Source organism: Juglans regia, chromosome 12, assembly GCF_001411555.2.
Source record: "Juglans regia cultivar Chandler chromosome 12, Walnut 2.0, whole genome shotgun sequence".
Lineage (NCBI taxonomy): Eukaryota > Viridiplantae > Streptophyta > Magnoliopsida > Fagales > Juglandaceae > Juglans > Juglans regia.
Window position 1 is genome coordinate 30,705,046 of NC_049912.1, and position 22,052 is coordinate 30,727,097.

The following is a 22,052-nucleotide window of genomic DNA, read 5'->3' on the forward strand; positions in this document are numbered from 1 at the left end:
TCATTAGACGTCCTGGAAGAGAAGAAAAAAGGGATCGCTATATTAGGGTAGCTTTGAGTGTCGTCAAGGCGAGGTGATTTCAAATTATTTATAAATATTATTATTTTGTAGATTGTATTAACATCCGTTTGGATGTATAAAATACGTTAAGATATGTATTTGAATATATAAAATAAATTGACATATATATAACTTTTTATAAAAAATTAAAAAAATAATAAATCATGTTAATGATTTGTTGAAATAAATTGATATGAGTTTGACAAAACCTAACCTGTGCAGTGCTAAATTTGATATCTTTTACTAAGTTGTTATTTGGATAGTGAATTCAGATGAAAGTTAAATAAAATATTGTTAAGATATTATTATTGTTTAAGATTTGAAAAAGTTAAATTGTTTATTATATTGTGTGAAAATTAAAAAATATTGCAATAATAAGATCAAATAAGATGAAATACTGACCTTCTCAAGATATGAAGATTGGCACGTTTCTATTTTAGAATAAATTAAGGCATTGTTTGTTTTCGTAGATGAGATGAGACGAGATGATTTGATATGAGTTGAGATTAAAATTAAAAGTTGAATAAAATATTATTATAATATATATTTTTAATATTATTTTTATTTTGAGATTTGAAAAACTTGAATTATTTATTTTATTTTGTGTGAAAATTTAAGAAAATTGTAAAAATTAGATGAGATGTGATGAATTGTGAAAACAAATTAGGCTAAGATTCACTGTTAAAAAATAGATTTATTTTCCTGATTTAACCTTTTTCACATTTATTTTTGTATGCGCTAGTAGAGCATTGGTAATGGCTTATACATCTTCATATTTATCTTTATATTTTCATAATATCTCTCTAAATTGGTCTACATTGAATTATGCATAGTTATGAATAGTATTTCTTCAAATATAAAGAAATACTATTTACTCTCTAAATATTATTTTATTATTATTTTTCTCTCCTATCTATTAAAATCAATTTTATAGAATTTGTATTAAAATGATTTTGATATATAAAATTTGTATTAAGTTGACGATGCAAAGTATTTTTTAATACATAATAATATTTATTGATAAAATTGGTTATTTTGATATCCAAAATTGGTAATATATAGACATATGAAATTAGTATTTTTGAGTATATGGTGCTAATTATAAAATATATAAAAAATAATAATTTTAAAAAAATATAAAAAAAAAAATATTTTATTATTATTTAGTTCAAATATATATAATTCAATATGAAAGTTTTTGTTAATATGTAAAATTAATCTTAAAAAAAATATGATTTTAAAGATGTATTTTCAATATACATATAGAAAAACCCAGTTATCTTAATTCAACCTCACACTCCTTGGGGAATTGAACACGAATATACGATGACGGGAATTTGGAATTACAGTTGTCAGTAGGGAGAAATTGCTGTACTGAGATATAGATCTGCACAAGTGCACAGACTCGTTCAATCATTTTATAAAGCCTACGCAGCACACTCGGGAATCAGGGGGAGAGAGAGAGAGAGCAGGGAAAAAAAAAAAAAATAGAGCAAGTACATTGCCAGAAGATCATAAGATCTCTGCAACTGTTAACAGAAAACGAAGTGGCAGCGGAAAAGAGAGAGAAATAAGGATTGGTGCTGCGAGTGTGGTGTTCCTTTTGTTCTCTCTGTTCCATAAACACCATCAATTTGTGCTCCCTTTCCTGCAAAACCACATCCTTAATTCCCCTCTTACAGGTGCTCCCTTTTCGTCAGATCTCGATTCTCAAAGCCCAGGAATCCAGAATCAAGCTCCAAGAAACAATTACTGGGTCTTGCGCTTCTTCGTGGTTTCCAACTCAAAAGTTTCCCTTCTAAGAAAGAGTGTCACTGTTGTGTTTATTGCAGTTTTTCTGTTTTTTTCTTAAGCGCCGCAAATATGGCAATATTAGGTGAGAAAGAGACAACATTGTGTGACAACTAAGGAACTGCCAATCTTGGACTCAGGTTGACTTTTGAGAATCTGGGTACATTAATGCAAAACGGTAAGCTGTAATTTCCTTACGCAAAGCTGTAAGCTGTAACGGACCGCCAAGGCAATACAAGTGGCACTTTTTGCACTACTTTCTTCGGAAGGAAAGAAAACGAGGCGAGCACTAATTCTATCTTTCTCAGGAGTTGCAAAAAACTACAGATTGAGGACTGTTACACATTTATCACAAAGAGAGTCCCTTGCTTTTACTCTGCTTCTCTGCTTGTCCCATTATAAATCCCCTGTCAAACTCTCAAGCACAGAGCCACAGAGACTGAGATTTGGTATCCTGCGTACGATGTTTTCTTCGAAAGATATTCTTGGGTTTAATTTTGAGATTTTCTGACTTTTTTCACTCTGTATGTCGCAGATCAATTTCTTTCGTAATAAAATGTTACCACAGAGTCAAGCAGAGGAAGCCATGGTCTCGAGCTTCAACTTGACTGAGCGTGATGACAGAGAGGATGAGAAGTCAGATGAGCCAGGTTCTGGCCTCAAAAACTTTCTCTGGCACGGTGGGTCTGTCTATGATGCATGGTTCAGCTGTGCATCCAACCAGGTATATATTAGAACAAAAACACACAAAAAAATCCAAGTCATATGTCGGATTCGATTAACTACTTCCCATCAGTTTTATCTTAGAAATTTACTCGTTTTGGTTTTTTATTTTTGGGTTTTACAGGTGGCTCAGGTTCTGTTAACGCTTCCATACTCCTTCTCTCAAATGGGTATGCTTTCAGGGATCATACTGCAGGTCTTTTATGGTATACTTGGAAGCTGGACTGCTTATCTTATCAGTATTCTCTACATCGAGTACCGAAGCCGAAAGGAGAAAGAGAATGTCAGCTTCAAGAACCATGTCATCCAGGTAATTAAGCCTTTCAACGACACCATGCAATTTCATGCAACTCAAATTTACAGTTCGAATTCCAGTAAAGAACAGGTTTTTTTTCCTTTGTGAATCTATGGGCAGTGGTTTGAGGTGCTAGATGGTTTACTTGGTCCGTACTGGAAAGCCGTTGGGTTGGCCTTCAACTGTACCTTCCTCCTCTTTGGATCTGTTATCCAACTTATAGCCTGTGCAAGGTCCTCTTCCCTTTTTTTTTATAAACTTTTTTTTTTTTCCTTTTCCAGTTTCGCTTATTGATTTTCAGCTGCAAGGGGATAACAGAAGCTGGGTTACGATTAATTTACTCAAAAGTTAGTATTTTTATGGGTGATTATGCAGTAACATATACTACATAGATGACAATTTAGACAAGAGGACATGGACATATATCTTTGGAGCTTGCTGTGCCACCACCGTGTTCATACCTTCATTCCACAACTACAGGATTTGGTCCTTCCTTGGACTGGGAATGACCACCTACACTGCTTGGTATTTGACCATTGGAGCCCTTGTTAATGGACAGGTAAACAATATTTTAACAAAATTAACTACGTTCCTGCTCTCCCCTGAACTTATTCCTCCCTTATCTGCGCTTGATGTAATTCCAAGCTCCACTCCATTCTCCTTTTTTTTTTTTGTCTACTGGTTTGCAGGTAGAGGGTGTCACGCACAGTGGCCCGACAAAGTTGGTTTTGTATTTCACAGGCGCCACCAATATACTGTATACTTTCGGCGGGCACGCGGTCACCGTGTGAGTTTGATTAAATCTCAACTTCTTAAAAACAGTCCATAATGCTATTTTCTTTTTGGAAAACTCAGATAGAATTAAAAGGGGTAAAACTGATTGTACCTTTTTGTCACCACATAAGGAATAGGAACCAGTATCCATGTTTAGCACTAATTGATATTATTTCGATGTCAATGAGATTTGAAACAAAATATTTATGGGCTTCGTTAATGAACCACATGTAGTTAATTGCACTTAGACGTTTGCAAGGAAAGTATATAACAAATATATTTTTTTCATTAAAAAATTTGCATTTTCTGGTTGATTTCCAAAATATGCTCTGTTCTTTATAATAGGTAAGCAAAGAGTGAGGTTCCCTCCGATCTCTATAAACGAAGTGTCGGCATAAGTTCTGGTTCTTCTGCCTTTTGATTACTCTATACCAGATCATGTTCAATGTATTTGTTTGACAAATATCAACTTTTAAGTCAGTCGCCTTCCATTTACAAAGGTTATGCACTTGGTCTTCCACTGATCTGACATGGCCTCAGCGGCCTTCCATTAAAAAAATGGCATGTCAGTACAATGGAGATTTGAGGTAGTGGGTTCATTGAATAAGTGATCCAAAAATTACGCGTTTGTTATATCCAAGTTGGGATTGCTGTATGCTTCATTCAGTTAATGGAGTTTCATAAAATAGAGAATCTTCTTTCAATATATTTTGGCAGACATCTAATATTGGACTCCTGAGTGTACCTTACACTGTTCATTGTACCCGGGTCGTAGTTGAGAGTCCACTCATTGAAAGGCCACAGGATCTTGTGGGATTTTGCTACCTGGTTCTTTTTGTTTTGTTTTTTTGGCAAGATAAGTGCAAAGGATTGATTTTTTTGTCCTACTTTGTGCCTCATAAGTCAGAAGTCTAAGAGACAGTTTCTTAATTTAAAAGTGGCATCCTTACATGTAGTCATTTTTTCCCACTGGTCTTTCACAAAATAATAAAATGCTTTGTTTATGATAAACGGCAATTGATATGTGGTGGGGGAAAAATAAAGTTTCCAGGATCATGTTCTTTACAGGGAAATCATGCATGCAATGTGGAAGCCTCAGAAATTCAAGTACATTTACCTCTTGGCCACCCTCTATGTGTTCACCCTTACTCTTCCATCTGCAACTGCAATGTACTGGGCCTACGGAGACCAACTCCTCACCCATGCCAACGCATTTGCACTCCTTCCCCGGAATGGATGGCGTGACGCTGCAGTCATTTTAATGCTCATTCACCAGGTCCATGCATTTTCCCTTTTGACTCGATTATTGTAACTCTGCAGTCTAATGCACCAATGGAATTATAGGAATTAAGTTGTTGCATGTCATTGTCAGAGCTATTTAGTAATTGCATACCAATTTAGCCTAATGTACTGATGAAATGAAATCCAGGAAATTGTAATTGCATAAGATATAACTATTGCTTTCAACAACATGTACAACAGATCCATAGATATTGCAAACAAACCAGCAGTTTTTATCAAATTGCATTTTTCCTTTAAAAAAAACTCAATGCGTTTTAGCTGATGTACTTCATATTATTGGGCAGTTCATAACATTTGGCTTTGCTTGTACGCCACTTTATTTCGTGTGGGAGAAAGTTATAGGAATGCATGACACTAAGAGCATATTTTTGAGGGCGCTGGTGCGGCTGCCTGTGGTGATTCCAATCTGGTTCTTGGCCATTATATTTCCTTTCTTTGGCCCCATTAACTCCGCTGTGGGGGCTCTTTTGGTCAGTTTCACGGTCTATGTCATCCCCTCCTTGGCACATATGCTCACTTTCAGATCTGCATCCGCCAGACAGGTAAATTGTTTTAATCTGGCCACCACTTTTCTGCATTTTTACCTTGTGGTTGTACTCTTATCCAACTGGCTTTGCCTAGTCCATCATCTAATGCATTACACCCTGCCTCACTTCCATCCATAATGTTGACTATAGCAATTTTTTTACCTTGTGGTTGTACTCTTATCCAACTGGCTTTGCCTAGTCCATCATCTAATGCATTACACCCTGCCTCACTTCCATCCATAATGTTGACTATAGCAATTTGATGGTCAAACATGCTTATTATATATCTTGGATGGGGGCCTAAATAGTTCCTATAGTCAGGTAAGAGGGCATAATGGTCACTTACAAGTGCTTAAAATGGGATCTAATTGCTAATTAAGTGAATCTCAGCAATTGAATTATTAGAGGGTCTAATTCTGACCTCCTAGTCCTAGCGAGTAGTTGGCTCCCTGGCTGTTAGTCACAAGTCAAGAGCCTACCTAATTGTAATCTTTTCAAGGTCATGTGTAAAGATTTTCTGATAGCCTGTCATTTTGTCTTCCTCTCAACATTAACCTCATGATTTGTTGCTTCTGAGAAGCTTCACAACTTCTATACAAAACTCCTTTTTTATTTCTTTTCCTTTGGGATGAATTTTCAGAAACTCTTTCTGTAAGCCCCATTGCTTTACTTTCTTATAGTCCATAAAGTGAGCTGTAGTGTTTGGGTTTGGAACACAAGAAAGGGTTCAAACTTGGATAGTCTCTGTAGCAAAATAAAAATGTTTCTTGATTTAAGCTAGTTAATGCAGGTGGTTTTAATGTCTTTCAGCCTAATTTTAGATTAACTAGAACATTTAACCAGTCTATGTGGGTGCTCTTAACCCACCAATCTTATCCTTAGGCCTAACTGATGCTTCCATTGACTTGGTGAGCTAATACATCGAGCTGATTCTACTTAAGTTATACTAATTAATAGATCCTATCCTCTTATTTTACTTTAAAATTGGTTAATCCGTTGACAGTACTTTCTTTCCCTTCTCGTTCAAGCAAAACTCACAGACTTCAAGCTACAAAATCAACTGTCCCTATAAACTTTGTAGCACGCTTCTTTATTTACTTGTCTTGTAACATTTATTTGTGTAACTATCTGTGAATGTAGAATGCGGCTGAGAAGCTTCCGTTCTTCCTCCCCAACTGGACTCTCATGTTTGTAGTGAACACATTTATAGTGGTTTGGGTGCTGGTAGTCGGCTTTGGCTTTGGAGGGTGGGCTAGCATGAACAATTTCATCAACCAAGTCGACACTTTCGGGCTCTTCGCCAAGTGCTATCAGTGCCCGCCTCGAGTTCCAGGAGCAAAAAATCACTAATTTCTTCCTGCATATTTCATAAGCAGCACCAGCATTTCTCCTTTTGCGATGTGGTGTATTTTCCCTATCCTTTTGTTTAGTCTAGTATTGTGAAAGGGGATGTTTCCTTTAGTATCAAAGCAAAACTTGCATTTGGATTTCTTTTGTTTTCCCTACATATGAATGAAAATATATTCAAAGGATGCCAAGGCTAAAGGGGAGCGCCAACCAAGAACATTTATCATTTGATATCAAATCTTACAAAAGCTACGATGTCAGTTTTTTTTATGAGTTTTGGTATGCTTAGGGCCTCCAAATTTTCAAAGAATACTTTGATCACAAGGAAATTCTATGGGGCATTGTATTGTGGTATCTGCTTCACATGGCTTGCACATTTGGAAACTTGTGAGTTCTGACAAGCATTAAGCTCCCTACATGTGAGTTCACATGTGTTCAAAACCGTATAATACTCTGTATAATATATATTAGTCGAAATCAAGCCCCCTTTTTCTGGCTCTTTGTTTAAACCAAAACAGGCCATAAGACTTGAGTTTTTCATTGAGATTTCATGAATCTTAAGTACCGAAGATTAATTTTCCAAAACAAAGAAAATTCAGAAGATCACAATCAACTGGGGAAGTAACACTTCTGCATATACTTTCTTTTATCAATTTAATGCCTTCTTGCTTGGTTAACTCTCTTCTTGTTTTGCTCTACCAATGCTCTTCTTGCATATATATGCTGTTGTGACGATTTATATATTCTTGATTCAGAACGAAATAGCCAAAATATGATTTGGTAACAAAAAACAATGGTTGCTTTCTAGTGTTTTGCTTCTGTTCTCGGTTTTGATATGGCATGCTATTTATAAGAGCGCATGGTGTTTCGCCTCAACAACTGAAGTTTGAACTAGTCGCCTTAAGAGGCAAGACCTCTATATAGCCACGTGGAACTCCGTTAAACCAAAACGTTTCACTTCTTTCGGAGTTATATGGCACCGGGACGTGGACTAAAATATATTTCTCGCCAGCCCCTCATATCCCCTGAGTCGCTCACGTGTCCATTTGTAATTGGTGGTCCTGGGTTCGCCTTTCGATGGTCTGAAAATAGAATAGGAAAGGAAAATATCAGCAAGCTGGTATTTAAGCAACCCGCAAACCTTGCAAGGTCATTCGTTTCCCTCTCTAGCTTGGCTTGCTCGCTCTTACTGGATAAGCCTCAAGAACTCTCGAATCTTCCATTTACAAGCTTTCTATGGCTTCAGGATTTCAATCAGACTAAAGCCTGTCGTGCACTCAGAAAATGAATTTTCCAGCTACTTTTCGCATATCACAGTGCAGCTCTTGCTGCGATCTCCGTTTTCAGCCTTACTTTGCTTTCTCGACTGGTTCTTGGAAACAACCTTGTCGTTGGAGCACCTCGAAGTCGAAGTTGTACCAGGTTTCTAGGTAACTATTTTTTGCAAGTATATAGGCTTATCAGTCACGATTTTGAATTGTACAATGGTTATCGAATTTACATTTCGTTTTTTTTTTTTTTTTACAATTGGTTATTTTTTTTTTTATAATTAAGACCTCGTGGGAAGCGAGAGATTTCCTGTAGAGCGACTGAGACACAGACTGAACCAGATAGCAATGAGGATAAGGTACCTCTACTATCTTATTTTAATTCTTAATTTTGTCTGAGGATTGTATTCTAAATTGCTTGATTCGATGCATTACAGAACGTTTGAGTTATGAATTGGTTCACAGAGTGCAACATAGTTTTAGTTACAAATTTGTTCACAGGGTGCAACAGAAACCATAAAAAAAATTAACTCCTATGTTTTACCTAACTTCTGTTCAATGCAACAAAATTGTTTTTTATTTTTTTCAAAATTGGCAATAACCATAATTGATTTTGGGCGCTTTTCTGACTATTTCTAGGACAAAGAAGTGCGTGAAGATGAGGTTTTACCTTCCACTGATTCCTTCGTGGAAGATAAGTTAGATAACTCTCAGCTTGATTCTCGGCCTTTTCTTGTGGAACAAATAAGCAATAATGATGAGGAAACTCCGACTCAAGGTGCCGTCCAGGTACTTTTGTTTAATATGGACGAAGTAATAGTCAACACGCCATAGTTACTGCTTGATCGGAACATGATTGCACTCTCCAAACAATTAGATGTCACTTTTTTTTTTTTCCTTTATGTTAAGTGCAATTGGATGTCACTTTCATAGCCTTTCTCCTTGACGGATGTGTAAATAAAATTTGATTATATTCTTTTTCAAGCGGCGCTTCTTTAGGTTGGGTTTGGATAGACAGTTCAGATGAGATGAGAAGAAATATTTTGAATAGCAGTTGAATAAAATATTGTTAGAATATATTTTTTAGTATTATTTTTATTTTGAGATTTGAAAAAGTTGAATTGTTTATTATATTTTTGTATGAGAATTTGAAAAAGTTGCAATGATGAGATGAAATGAGATAAGAAGTATTGTGTATCCAAAGTAGAAAGCCAGCTAGTTTTTTTTTGTTTTGCCGTATTTTCCCCAGGTTGCTTTCTATACATAGAAAATTCGACTCCATTATGTTTTTCGATCATGAACTTATGTTGACTTCATCTTTAGGATGATTGCCAGTTAAATTTTCATTCTCCATCTAGAAAAAAGGTTGTGTTCAGGATTGGCTTCCCTTACAAGTCTTCGTTTACTGCAAGACAGTTGTTTTCACGAGCAAGGAACTTTGCGCCTTTAGGCCTGATTTGGATAATGAGATGAAATGAGATGAGATGAATTGAAATGAAAGTTGAAAATTGAATAAAATATTGTTAGAATATTATTTTTTAATATTATTATTGTTTTGAGATTTGAAAAAGTTGAATTGTTTGTTATATTTTGTGTAGGAATTTAGGAAAGTTGTAATGATTAGTTGAGATGAGTTGGAGGGACTTTTGTATCCAAACAAGGCCTTATTGTGTTGAGATTTTGTTTGAAACAGGATGTTGATAGTGTAGAAGTTGCAAGAGGATCTCCTCTGCCAGGTGTGAAGGTGATTATGATGAGTGCTTAATGTACCCTGCATTAGAAATTACTTGTATTATTTATCTGTCCCCTTTGACATTTCTTTAGTAAAAAATCTCTGAACAGCCACAGCAACTGGATGAATTGATCAGGATACCGAAGGAAACGATTGAAATTCTCAAGAATCAAGTATTTGGCTTTGATACATTTTTCGTGACCAGCCAAGATCCGTATGAGGTGAGTTAATTACATAGACGGGTTTGAATTTCACTCAGGAATTCTACTCGTAACACCCATATAACTTCACTGTCGTGGCAGACTATTCTTTTTTGTTATAATTGATGTGACAGGCATACCAATTCCTACCATGTCAATGATATTACACGGTTGTTATACTTGGGATGTTACGAATAGCAAGATTCTTCCACTCCCTCCCTCCTGTTCCCTCCCATAATGCTGGTTGGCAACTTCTATTTGAAAGGAAGTTCAGGGAAAATAAAAGGAAAAAAAGAAAAAGTAAAAAGATTTGCAACATGTTATACTTTTTCCAGCCCCAGCAATTCCACCTCTCTTTTTTCTTTTCATATTTGGCTTAACCTACTACGGTGCTACCTGTTAAAGTCTCCTCATCCTAACATGTTGGGTTTATTATATTACTTCTGCCAGGGTGGAGTGTTGTTTAAAGGAAACCTGCGAGGGCAGGCAGCTACAAGTTATGAAAAGATAGCAAAGCGAATGCAGGTATCTGTAGCTGTGCTTCTTTCATATTGTATTTATAAAGTTCTACTGATTTTTTGTTTAACTGAATTTTTGTACCCTCTATATTTAGGATAAATTTGGGGATGCATATAAGCTTTTTCTTCTAGTAAATCCTGAGGATGATAAACCCGTGGCAGTTGTAGTTCCACGGAAGACATTGCAGCCAGAAACAACGGGTACTTATTCAGATCTTGCACATAAATTACTTGTTCTAATTTTCATAGTAATTTCCATTAGACGCTGTGAATCTGAATCACTATATATTTTGTATATGATGAATTTGTTATTATGTTTTGCAGCTGTCCCAGAGTGGTTTGCTGCTGGGGCCTTTGGATTGGTCACAGCGTTTACCTTATTGCTTCGGAACATCCCTGCACTGCAGTCCAACTTATTGTAAGTAATCCTATTTCTATGTTTCATGTCGTATTTAAGTAACTACAAAGTATGGCTTGTTTTGAACCCACAAAATCAATTTCATATTCTTGTTCCTTTACCAATTTAGAAGAGTTAAATATTCTAATTTTGTGGCACACATCATATTTAAGATTCTTAGATTTTGTTCAAGTAAACTAGTTTATCAAGGATTCCTTTAAGCTGAGCATACTTGTCGTGTAAGAGGACCTTGACTTGATCAAATGCTTCTTTTTTGCTTATAGAGACATTTCCTCCTATTTGAAAATGTTCTTAATTATAAGTGCTTGTTTCTTTTAGTTGGAGAAATTTTTTAGTTAATTATCTGCTTCTGAGATTTTATCTTGAACTCTGATGTGTTGTTGTGCAAGCATTTATTTTTCAACTGAAGTCAACATTAGCTGTATATTAATTTTTTGACCTCAAAGGTGATAATATTAATGTCCCAGATCAACTTTTGACAATCTCGACTTGTTAAAGGATGGACTTCCTGGAGCATTAGTAACTGCGCTTCTCCTGGGGGCACATGAACTTGGCCACATTTTAGTTGCAAAAAGCACTGGAATTAAGCTTGGGGTGCCATATTTTGTTCCCAGTTGGCAGGTGACATATGTGCTTATTCTGCAGTGATTCTTTTCTATAAAGGAATCTATTTATGTATGAATTTTTACATTTATGTCGATGGATCTTTGTAGCTTTTTTTATATTTATCCTATTTTCCCGGATGCATTTAATGAGATGCCAGTCCTAATGTGACACTGAATCTAGAAGTAACTTTATTGGAGATTGACATCTGATTGTTGCCAGACTGACTTTAAATAACCTAAATGGGAAAATTGTCTTCTGGAAATGCTCTTCTCCTACCCCTAACAAAGAGTAACTGCAGCATTTGACACTACTTTCAATGATTGTCTTGACCCAAGTTGCAAGAAATGTGGAGCAAGTATAATCAGAGTGACTATACCGGTTATTTTGATTTTTCTGCTTCCTACCTACTCTGATATGGAATTACTGAAACAACTATCCCTTAACGATTTGTATGGCATTGGTCTCATTACCACCGGGAAGTTATGTTGGTAATTAATTCGTGCTATCTTCCAATTTGTGGTATTTTTATTTTTTATGAAAATCTAATGAGTTGTTTTGGTGGCAGATAGGCTCTTTTGGTACCATTACAAGGATTATAAATATTGTACCTAAGCGAGAAGATCTTCTGAAGGTTGCAACAGCAGGCCCATTAGCCGGGTTTTCACTTGGTCTTTTTCTTTTGCTTTTAGGGTTCATCGTACCACCTAATGATGGTATTGGCGTCCTTGTTGATGCTTCTGTATTTCATGAGTCATTTCTCGCCGGGGGTATTGGTGAGCACTTCAGTCTATATGTTGCTTGCAGAACTTTGTGTGCTAATGCATGCAAATGTTAAATTGTGGGTTTGAGTATCTTGATTTTTATTTTGTTTAATCCAGGATATGCCAGCGAGCACATTTATTTTTCCAGAAATCCCTTGTGTATTCTATATTCCGTGATCATGTTATATTGGATTTTGTTTCATTTCTGTAGAAATAAAATATTGACTTGTGACTCTTGGTTCTTTTATAGCGAAGCTGGTTCTTGGCAATGTGCTCAAGGAAGGCAGTACCATTTCTGTTAATCCTCTCGTGCTATGGGCATGGGCTGGACTCCTAATTAATGCCATTAACAGTATTCCGGCGGGAGAGATTGATGGGGGAAGAATATGTTTCGCCATATGGGGAAGAAAGGTATTCCTTTTGAAGTTGAATATACTTTACTAGAACCGGGGAACATTGAACCTGATTATTCTTACAACTGAAAGTCTTCTTTCACGTTGCTAATAAGCTGGACTAAGCTGCTGAGCCACTTGAAACATCTGATCTTCTATGGATATTCAGATGTAGAGAGAATATACTGATTAAGCTTTTCATCTGACAGGCTTCATCTCGCTTCACAGCTGCCTCTATTGCACTGCTTGGACTATCCTCACTGTTTAATGATGTGGCATTTTATTGGGTAGTTCTGATATTCTTCTTACAGAGAGGGCCAATTGCTCCACTTTCAGAGGAAATAACTGATCCTGATGAAAAGTACATTGCCCTTGGAGTACTAGTTTTGGCTTTAGGTTTGCTGGTATGCTTACCATACCCCTTTCCCTTTACAGATGAAGCGATCACCAGTCCATTTTTGTAGGATTTGTCTTAGAACCCAAATGTATTTGTTGGACAAAAATTATACTTTGAAAAAAATGTTCGATATTTTTTATTTCATCATTGAGAAAATTGATGTTACACTCAAAATATTTTTTTTTTTTGTCTAAATCCATTCTGCCTATTAATTAGGGTGGAAATATTGGTTTCGAGAGGTTCTTTTCTCTTAGTACTTCCCCTCATGATTGGCAGCTGACGTCTTGGTCCTGATACAAATAGGTCTGGCTATATACATATTTGGTTACAGTTTGGCAGATAAATAGGGAGAAAGCGTCGAGAACAGAGAGCCTATCAGTATCAAATAAAAGATGGCGGTTGTGATTTTTTAAAATGCAATCTAAGCACCAGGAGAATGATGAGGTACCTCGGTATAACGTATTGCACTGACTATTTGCCAATAATACTGACGGTTTCAAGTATAATGTGGCAACTTGAGATTCAAGATGTTCCTAGAGACGAGTTGTGTCACTGCAGTTGGTCTCTTGAATTTTGATAGCAGAAACTAGGGATTGAATTATAATCTTGCTTTCTGCAGAAAGGGCACTCTTTCATGATTCATTTAAACCCATCCACTTCGGACGTGCTTGGGGGGGCCACTGGATTTACTCCATGTTGTCACCACCTTCCCGAAAGCTGAGTTTTTCTTCCCTCCCACTTCCTTGATTGTTGAAACTCCTCGTACTGATTGCCCCTTGCTCTCACCTTAATAAACACGGTAACGGTGACCCAAATGAAGGGGAGCTGTCGCAATATGGGGCGTGTCCGTGGCATTAGAATATGGTGGCACAGGACGGTTTGCTTTTGATACGCCTACATGTGGTCCATCTACTAAATTTGTGATTCCCAAAACATATCTATGTATGGTATGGCAGACCCATTCCTCTCACGGGGTTTCTGTTATGTTATGTGATCCAGCTTTTAAGTTTAGACTTCAGATAAAGGGAACTATTCTGTTGCACGCCAACCTTGACCATTGATTGTATGCATCTTTCGGCAGTTAATCGCCCTCCATGTTCTATAGCTTAGTTTGTCTGGAAAGACAATTAAAGCCTTGGCATTCCATGAAAAGTAGAGAGGTTTTCTTTTTTCATCACTAACTTGTTATTACCATTAGTTGGGAAGAGATGTGCAACCCCACCCGTGATTTGGCACTTTTGCGTCTCGAGACCCCAGTTTTTATAAAGTGAACATTTTGAAATCCAAGTTTTTCAACCTTTAATTTACAGTTTTAAAACAAATTAAATTTGTAATCTTGAATGTACTTTTAAAAGAAGAAGAAAAAAAAAAAAACTAGGGATGCATTGTCACATTTTCCGTTATTTTTGTTATTAATATTGTAAATATCAATCAGAAAGCTTACCTACATATGAAAGGATTGGTGAAATACATATAACAGAAACGGGTGCGCAGCTTGAGGGATTAAGATTACTCTCCACTGCATTACTCACAATTTGATGGATTGGCATTTCTGTTACCACTAGCCGAACGATTAGCGCCACTGCAACCAATTTCAATGATTGGGTTTACTCTACATAGACATGCAGCAGCCCAATCGGTGACAACGAGGACTTTGATTTCGCTAATTTCAACGTCCTTGCAGGTAAGTGGAAACACGGCAGTGTAAGCAAGCAAGCTTCTTTACCTCGAATTACTTGTCTCAGTAAAAGCATTAGAATAAAACAAGAATAGAAGTAAATTGGTCGCCAGCTGATTAGTGATCTTGACTTGAATGAGGGAGTTAGGGATGGAAAGTAATCTGATTCTAGTTTTCAATGACAAGGGTCAAAACTTTCAAAGCAAGTATACAACACAAACGTGTAAAAAATGGTCAGGACTGTTCAGTACACAACTAGTTTCCCTAACTAAACAACCATGAATTACATAATGTTAAATTCCCATAATTCCAGTAAATTTAAAATAATCATAGAAGCATGACTTGGGTCAGTTCATTATAGGAAGTGGATTCTCTTTTAGCTGTCGGAATGATTCAGATTCACAATGAAAATATAGGAAGACTACAACACAGTAATATCTCAGCATAATAAAGCCTTAGAACAATCACCTGCCATGCATACTAGCGGGTGATCGACCACCCCTGTCGCTACCAATATCATCTTCTAGTTCACTTCCATACAAACATAGGCCATTATTGTTCACACTAACTTCGGAACTAGCATTGCTGCTCGTGGCAAGAGGAGAGTCTGAAACACTAATAGCTCTGCTTAGTGCAGGCCCGGACCTTACACTGTACATAGATGATGCTGGAATATTTGTCATCAGCGGTCGTAAATTACCTGGAATGCTTCGCCTTATATCCTGCTTGAGGGAAACTTTTATCAGAAATTTGAGTTGGAAAATGAGAAGGAGCAAATTCTGAGTCTTCAAAGTAGAGTAATATGGCAAAAATTAGCGAGAAAGAGGGATGAGCATGTCAAGCCAGAGTTAACAAACGATAATCAGCAAAACTTGCACATACCATATGCCTTATAGCCATATCTAGGGATTTCTTTGAGAGTGTTCTTCCAAAGCCAGAACCGTCTGGGGATGAGGATGACTTCCCTGAGAGATTACTGTAAGAAGAATGTTTGTCATCTTGCTTTGGAGGTGCCAGTTTCCGCATGTTTATTACCCTTTCAACCATTTTCGTTCCAACTAAGCCTGGGCTCACATTGTCATTAACTTTAGAATACCCACGATTTACAGCAGGAATGGAACTACCACTGCCATGAAGCATGCCATTGGATGCTCGTCCTCTTGAAGGAGAGCACGATTGCCTTCTTGGTCTTCCATTAGAACCAGGCTCGATGGAGGAAGATCGAGAACTAGGTTGTCCAGGCCTACCCCTAGTAGCGGATAGCGGTCTATCAAGAACTGAAGTCCTTAAATTTGGTGGGGCATCAAGTGAGAAACCAGGCATCTCTGAGGGTTTCCATGGTCTGGACTTCACCGTTGGGGAAGTGCCACGTGATGGCACAGGGTTTCTTGATGTCATTGGAGATGGCTTTGAAACTGAAGAAGACGACTTAGTTAGAGGAGCTGAAACACTGGTAACACTCGATGGTGTGGATGGTCGTCTGGTAGGTGTTGCAGCCCTAGATGTGGACTTGGATGGAGGCAAAGTTGTTCTGGCAGTTGGAGTTGAAGACCTTGTTGTAGACCTGGATAAAGGTGTGGAGGATCTTGCCGGTACTGTGGGCTTCACTGCAGGAACAGTAGACTTAGTTAGAGGAACCGTAGACTTAGTTGCAGGAACTGTGTACTTTGTTGCAGGAATTGTGGACGTAGTTGTAACAACTGCAGGCTTAGTTGAAAGCAAGGTTGCCCTTGATGTAGGTGTCGAGGATCTTGAAGGTTTAGATCCTGTGGTCAATGTGGGGCGTCCAGTTGGTGTGGCAGGTCTTGATCCTGGACCCCCTGATGATGAAGGCCTGCGAGTCCCAGTAATTGAAGTCTTAAACCCAGGGGAGGAAGCTGCTTGTTTAGATACTAAGTTGCTCCTTGTAGTAGGCTCTGGCTGTAGGTTTGCTAACTAAAACAAGAATGAAGGAGTTAAAAAGAAAAAACAAGAATGAAGGAATAACTTAGTATGTATCCGCCATGAATTCAAGCATAATGTTACTGCCAAAATATAAATAGCGGACTGCCATTAAAAGTGCCTCGTGGCCGTGGAATTTCGAAATATTAATAATTTTTTTTTATTGGAATAAAGATTAATATATATTGGAGAACTTATGGAGGACCTACAACAATTTTTAACTCTGATAGAAACTAAAGCCTTGAACTCGCTTAACACTCTTAAAACTAAGATGTGTTAGTTTAGTCATGTTAAAAATTGGAAATTTTAAGTTCAGGCAATTGCAAGAGCACCCTGTCAGACATGTGATATGTTGATTGGTTCCAAAAGTTTAAATAGTCTGATGAATGCACAAGTGAAATTCTGAACCTCGACCAACCATCAAGTTCTGAGGATAAAAGTGTATCAAAAACTGTAAAAGTTTCAAACTGCTTACCCTAGATTTCAGCACAGTGGGGCGAGCCTTTGGGGTACCAAGCTGACTCCTTATGGTCTTCTGTGATTCCACCTCCAAAGAAGGAAATAGAGGTGTACCAGGAGGGGTTAGAAGCCTGAAAATAGATCAAAATTCTATCAGCACCAACTCAAATAACACAGTACCAGTCATAGTCATTTTTATTTACCAGTCATAGTCATTTTTATCATTTTCAGAATTGAGGAAATCATCAGCACCGGTCTTGCGGGCTGGCGCCGGCATCGAAGATGAAATATTAAATATAGGAGAAGTTCCGGGATTAGATCCTGCAATACGAACAACACCAAATAACAAACACAATATCAATCATCAAGACCAATTGCTCTATCTGAATTCAGCAAGATTACGTACAAATGAAACAAAAATAGAACCCCGTTATCAGCGGAATGGAAGAACAATACAAACGCAGTAGAAGCAAGATATATGTCTGTTAGTTTTAGTAATTCTACTTTCCATGAATAACGTAGAAGTGAGAACACGCTCGTTCTATGTTGTACACTATCTAAGCCCTCAGAAGCACAAAACTCCCAACATCGCTCGAACAAATAGGTACCTAAAGGCGCGTCGAACTCTTCCGAATTGTTTAGAAGAAGATCATTCCGTTCTTTGTCGCACTTCTTCATCTCAAGGAACAAGGCGAGTTCTTCCTCCTTCTCCTTCATCATTGAAGCCCTCAGAACCAACTGCTGCTGCCTCAGCCTCATCGCAGCTGGCATTTGCGATTCCTGAGCCCTGAAACTCCGATTCATCTCCAAAACCTAGCTCACGGCTCTCAATAATAGAAACTGAACAATAGCAGATCAAAGTAAAGAAATCCCCAAAGCTCTGAACGAAAACGTAGCTACGTCTATGACCACAGCAACAATTTCTAAACACTCCACAACAATTTAGATCTGCAATGGAAGCGTAATCTACCGCATTTCGCAAGGCTCACTTCAAATCATAAGTTTGACCTCATCCAATGCCAGCGGCTTGCAGAAAAATCCGAAAGCTCAGCCCAAGAAAACCGCCATTGTAGCAAAGCAAAGCAAAGCTGAAGCCTATAAGTATAGGAGATAGAGATCGAGATAGAAGGAACCGCCAATGAAGCTGAACGAAGCCAAAGACAGAGAGAAAGATCGGGAGATCATCGTTGAGAGAGAGGCAGAGATAGTGGCATTTGAATGGTAAATAGGTGGGGGAATGGAATGGAGTCCGAAACGGAGAAAATAGAGGGAGACGAATCTATTACATCTTGCGTGGTTTCTATCACTTCAACTTGAAGACTACGTTTTGAGGTTGGGCGTTTAGGTGGTCTCGATAATGCCCTCTCCTCCTCCTCCTTTATTTTCCCATCTTCCCGTGCAATTTTTTTAATGCAAAAACTAATCTTTAAATAAAATACTATTATTTTAATAAATAAAAAAATAGAACCATTATATTGATTTTTTTATCATTCGTATATTTAAATAAAAAATTATTAAAAAATTATTTTTTTAATATTATTATTATTTTAAAATTTAAAAAAATTAGATTATTTATTATATTTTATGTAAAAAATTATAATGATAAGATAAAATAAGTTGAGAGTATTTTTATATTCAAACGGGACCTAAATGAAATTCTTTGTATGTTTATAAATTCTGTTGATCGATGGTTATATTTTTTTGAAAAATTTAGCATTTTGTGATGTTTATAACAAATAATACTAAAATTATTATATTATTTTGTTGAGCTTAGAATTAACCATGTCAGCATAATAAAATAGTAGGGGATGTGAAGAGAGTTTCTAACGTCAAACTATTAAAGTTGTTACGTTGTTTTCAAGCTATCATTAATTTTGCAATTAACTCAATAATTTAAATTTAACTATTTTAAGATAACGTCACGTTATATATTTTGATCCATCTCAATGCTTAGACTCTAACGAGATAATGGATTGTAATTTATATTTCAAAGTTAGGATTTAAAAGATAGCTTTGATACTTTGATGGACAATTTTGAGAATAAAGTATAGTGTACCCATATTTGGGTGAAATATCCATTGAATAAATGATTGGACATACCAATATTACTTAGGATACACATAAAAAGTCCAATTTTTATGGTAAATTTCCCTTTTTTTAAAAAAAAAATAATTAAATGAGACTTATATACCTATAATTGCATTTAGCATTATTAGAAAAGTGGCCTTGTAGTACAAGCCAAACACGATTGTATGTACCATCCATATAGATTAAAAGATTGATGAGTTTCCCTCAACTAGAAGTTACCAAGTAACTTGAATTCAGATTACCAACCATAACAAACATAAAAGATTAAAAAATAAATAATTATTATGTGTTGTTAAATGACAGATGACTTTCATTATGGAATTCTTATGTGTATCTGATCTGATATATTGAATAATTAATTAAAAATGGGATACAAATTTGGAGTATGATTCAAACTCAAGACACACACACATATATAGGATTCAAACTCGTTCACTCAACACGGCGGCAACACTGTCCCTTACGCCGGTCCTAGTCGTCCATTCGATGACAATGATACACGCCTCCCTTCCCAGCGATTTGAGTCGTTCACAGCAACTCACATTTTGCTAACTCCGACTCAGTCAAGGACTTGGCTACCAACTCACCGATAGAGATTTAACATGAAAATGATTTGTAGAGTTGTAATCTTGTTGAAGAGAATTTTAGTGGACCTAACGGGTTTGGATTCATTTCATAAGGTAAAAATTCAATAATTTCAATTGAATTTCTAAATTACAGGCCTATTAGTTTTTTATAAATTTTTTTTATTAATTATAACGATTTTAAAGTAAAAAATCTGGACCCATGAGCCTAATTAAATCTCAATAAATAATAACTCGCAATTTATTCAATATGGCCAATAAAATCTAATATTTCATCCCTAATAATATTCAATCAGATCGTTACTAACTTTTATGATAGGCCTAATTGAGTAGAATACACGTTTCATTATGGACTTATGACAAGCAGACAAAACGGTATCCGTCTGGAGGAGAAGGAGAAGGAGAAGATTGAGAAGGAGCTGTTGAGCCAGAAAATCGATGAAGCTGATGAATACAAAGTTGACTTCTACAGGAGGAGGACAATTTCCTGTGAAAACAACAAAGGCACTGGACAAGGTAAATTTATATTTTTCTTGAGAGCTATTCATGTGCTCACAAGTCACGAGATCCTACACTTGTTACTTCCACCTCACGAATGACAGCAAGATATGGGGGGAGCTAATGGAGTTTCAATAGAAATAAATGTTGGGTCTGATTGATTTGAAAATTCATTACACTTGGTTAATTTAAATGAAGCGTTTTTGTAAAACAGTCATTTTGTTTAAAAGTAATTCATTGCCATAAAATGATGCAGATGATCTTGGTTTGATTGAGTTATGTGTAGGACTGTTACCTTTACTATAACGTTGTTTGTTATGTTTTAAGAAGACTGATGAGAGAGTGATAAACAGAGAGACGTGTGGGTGGTTTATGATGGCTGTGTTACATCACACCGCAAGTAACTCGTATTAGTTACTAGGTAGCCATTATATGTACATATACATATATATATATATATATATATATGAGATGGCCACTTTGTCCTTTTATGGAGGTCTTTAATTAATTCTTTTACACTTTCAATCTGTTATTTTTTAGGGGCACCTAATAGACAGTCTGTGAACTTGCAGGTGTCCCCTGTTATTTTTCATGAATTGTATCTCATATCTTCTTTTGCCTCAGTTATTTCTGGCCAATCGGAAGAAGTTCCATGCTGAGTTTGATAAGAGCTACTGGAACTGGAAGGCAATTGCAGAATGCAGAGCTCATTCCTAATGAAGTGCCAACTATAGAGAAAAGAGAAAAAAAAAAAAAAAGAGGGAAGAAAGATCAGGACAAAAAACCTTCCATAGTCGTTGTCCAAGGTCCCAAGCCTGGAAAGCCAACGGACCTTTCAAGGATGCGCCAAATAATTTTAAAACTAAAGTACAACACGCTTCCCCACTTGAAGCCTTCACCACCAGTACCAGCTCCTGCAAAGGATGTTAAAATTAGTGGTGCAAGTGTTTCAGCTGCTCCTCCCAAGGCCGCAGTTGTCGTGACTCCCAACGTTGTTGTTGCTGCTTGATAGTTTCTTGTTGCATCAAGCCAGATTTTGAACCCGAGTATGTTTCACTGTTAAGAGGTTACGCTGTTAGATTGTGTGAAGTTTAGACCTTTGAATATCATCACTTGGATATATTTGATGGTGCGAATAGTTATTTTGTGTTTTTTTGTTTTTTCTAATGTATAAAACTCATGTCAATTAGGCAGGTCTATGACCTAGAATTTATTATTCCATTTTACTTTTTGGTTTCAAGCCCCCTGCCGATAATTTTCAAGATTGGTACATGGACAAACCATTTCATGTTTCGTCTAACTCCATTCACTCTGGACATGTTCTTGGGGCCTCTGGCTCTACTCCATGTTGTCACCACCTTAAATATTCACCTACCTGAAAGCCGAATTTTTCATTCCCAGTTCATTGACTATTGAAATTCCAAGTACTGATTGCAACTTGCTTTGAACTTAAGCTTGGTGGCCCTGGTAAAAGTGAGTATCGCAATCTGAGACGTGTTTGTGACATTAGAATGGTCGCACAGGAGTCAGGAAGGTTTGGTGAAGGCAGTTTAATGGCTTTTGAAATTTGCTAGTGATACGCCTACATGTGGTCCATCTACTGAATCTGTGACTCCGAAATCGTATCCATGCATGGTATGGCAGTCCCAATCCTTTCCGTTCCTTTCACTGAGAGCAAGCTCAAAAACTTTTA

The 22,052-nt window shown here is 36.8% G+C and overlaps 3 protein-coding genes and 1 pseudogene across 5 annotated transcripts; 3 read left to right on the forward strand and 1 right to left on the reverse strand.

Moving 5' to 3' along the window:
* The first annotated feature begins 1,506 nt into the window (after nt 1-1,506).
* Nucleotides 1,507-7,089, forward strand: LOC108980034 (auxin transporter-like protein 1). 2 transcript variants are annotated; one of them, XM_018950847.2, is made up of 9 exons: nt 1,507-2,300; nt 2,387-2,575; nt 2,699-2,884; nt 2,990-3,102; nt 3,245-3,428; nt 3,559-3,656; nt 4,712-4,919; nt 5,230-5,487; nt 6,613-7,089. In XM_018950847.2, exons 2-9 carry the CDS (start codon nt 2,408-2,410, stop codon nt 6,820-6,822), a joined length of 1,425 nt encoding a protein of 474 aa, XP_018806392.1. In that variant the 5' UTR covers nt 1,507-2,300; nt 2,387-2,407; the 3' UTR covers nt 6,823-7,089. The 2 variants fall into 2 exon arrangements, with proteins under 2 accessions (XP_018806392.1, XP_035539075.1); XM_035683182.1 differs by lacking the exon at nt 1,507-2,300 and having other exon boundaries at nt 2,309-2,575.
* An 849-nt stretch (nt 7,090-7,938) lies between these two features.
* LOC108980031 (probable zinc metalloprotease EGY2, chloroplastic) lies at nt 7,939-13,337 on the forward strand. The gene is made up of 12 exons (XM_018950843.2): nt 7,939-8,249; nt 8,374-8,446; nt 8,727-8,876; nt 9,781-9,831; nt 9,930-10,040; nt 10,470-10,544; nt 10,633-10,738; nt 10,862-10,955; nt 11,423-11,576; nt 12,127-12,334; nt 12,573-12,733; nt 12,924-13,337. The coding sequence occupies exons 1-12, from the start codon at nt 8,104-8,106 to the stop codon at nt 13,176-13,178; spliced, it is 1,584 nt and encodes a 527-aa protein (XP_018806388.1). The 5' UTR covers nt 7,939-8,103; the 3' UTR covers nt 13,179-13,337.
* A 1,193-nt stretch (nt 13,338-14,530) lies between these two features.
* LOC108980028 (mucin-17-like) lies at nt 14,531-18,539 on the reverse strand. Of its 2 annotated transcripts, XM_018950840.2 has the most exons (6): nt 17,798-18,539; nt 17,393-17,510; nt 17,206-17,320; nt 15,672-16,724; nt 15,258-15,511; nt 14,531-14,788 (listed from the first exon to the last, which is right to left on the reverse strand). In XM_018950840.2, exons 1-6 carry the CDS (start codon nt 17,991-17,993, stop codon nt 14,719-14,721), a joined length of 1,806 nt encoding a protein of 601 aa, XP_018806385.2. In that variant the 5' UTR covers nt 17,994-18,539; the 3' UTR covers nt 14,531-14,718. The 2 variants fall into 2 exon arrangements, with proteins under 2 accessions (XP_018806385.2, XP_018806386.2); XM_018950841.2 differs by lacking the exon at nt 14,531-14,788 and having other exon boundaries at nt 14,985-15,511.
* A 1,678-nt stretch (nt 18,540-20,217) lies between these two features.
* On the forward strand, nt 20,218-21,448 carry LOC108980026 (annotated as a pseudogene).
* Nucleotides 21,449-22,052: the final 604 nt, after the last annotated feature.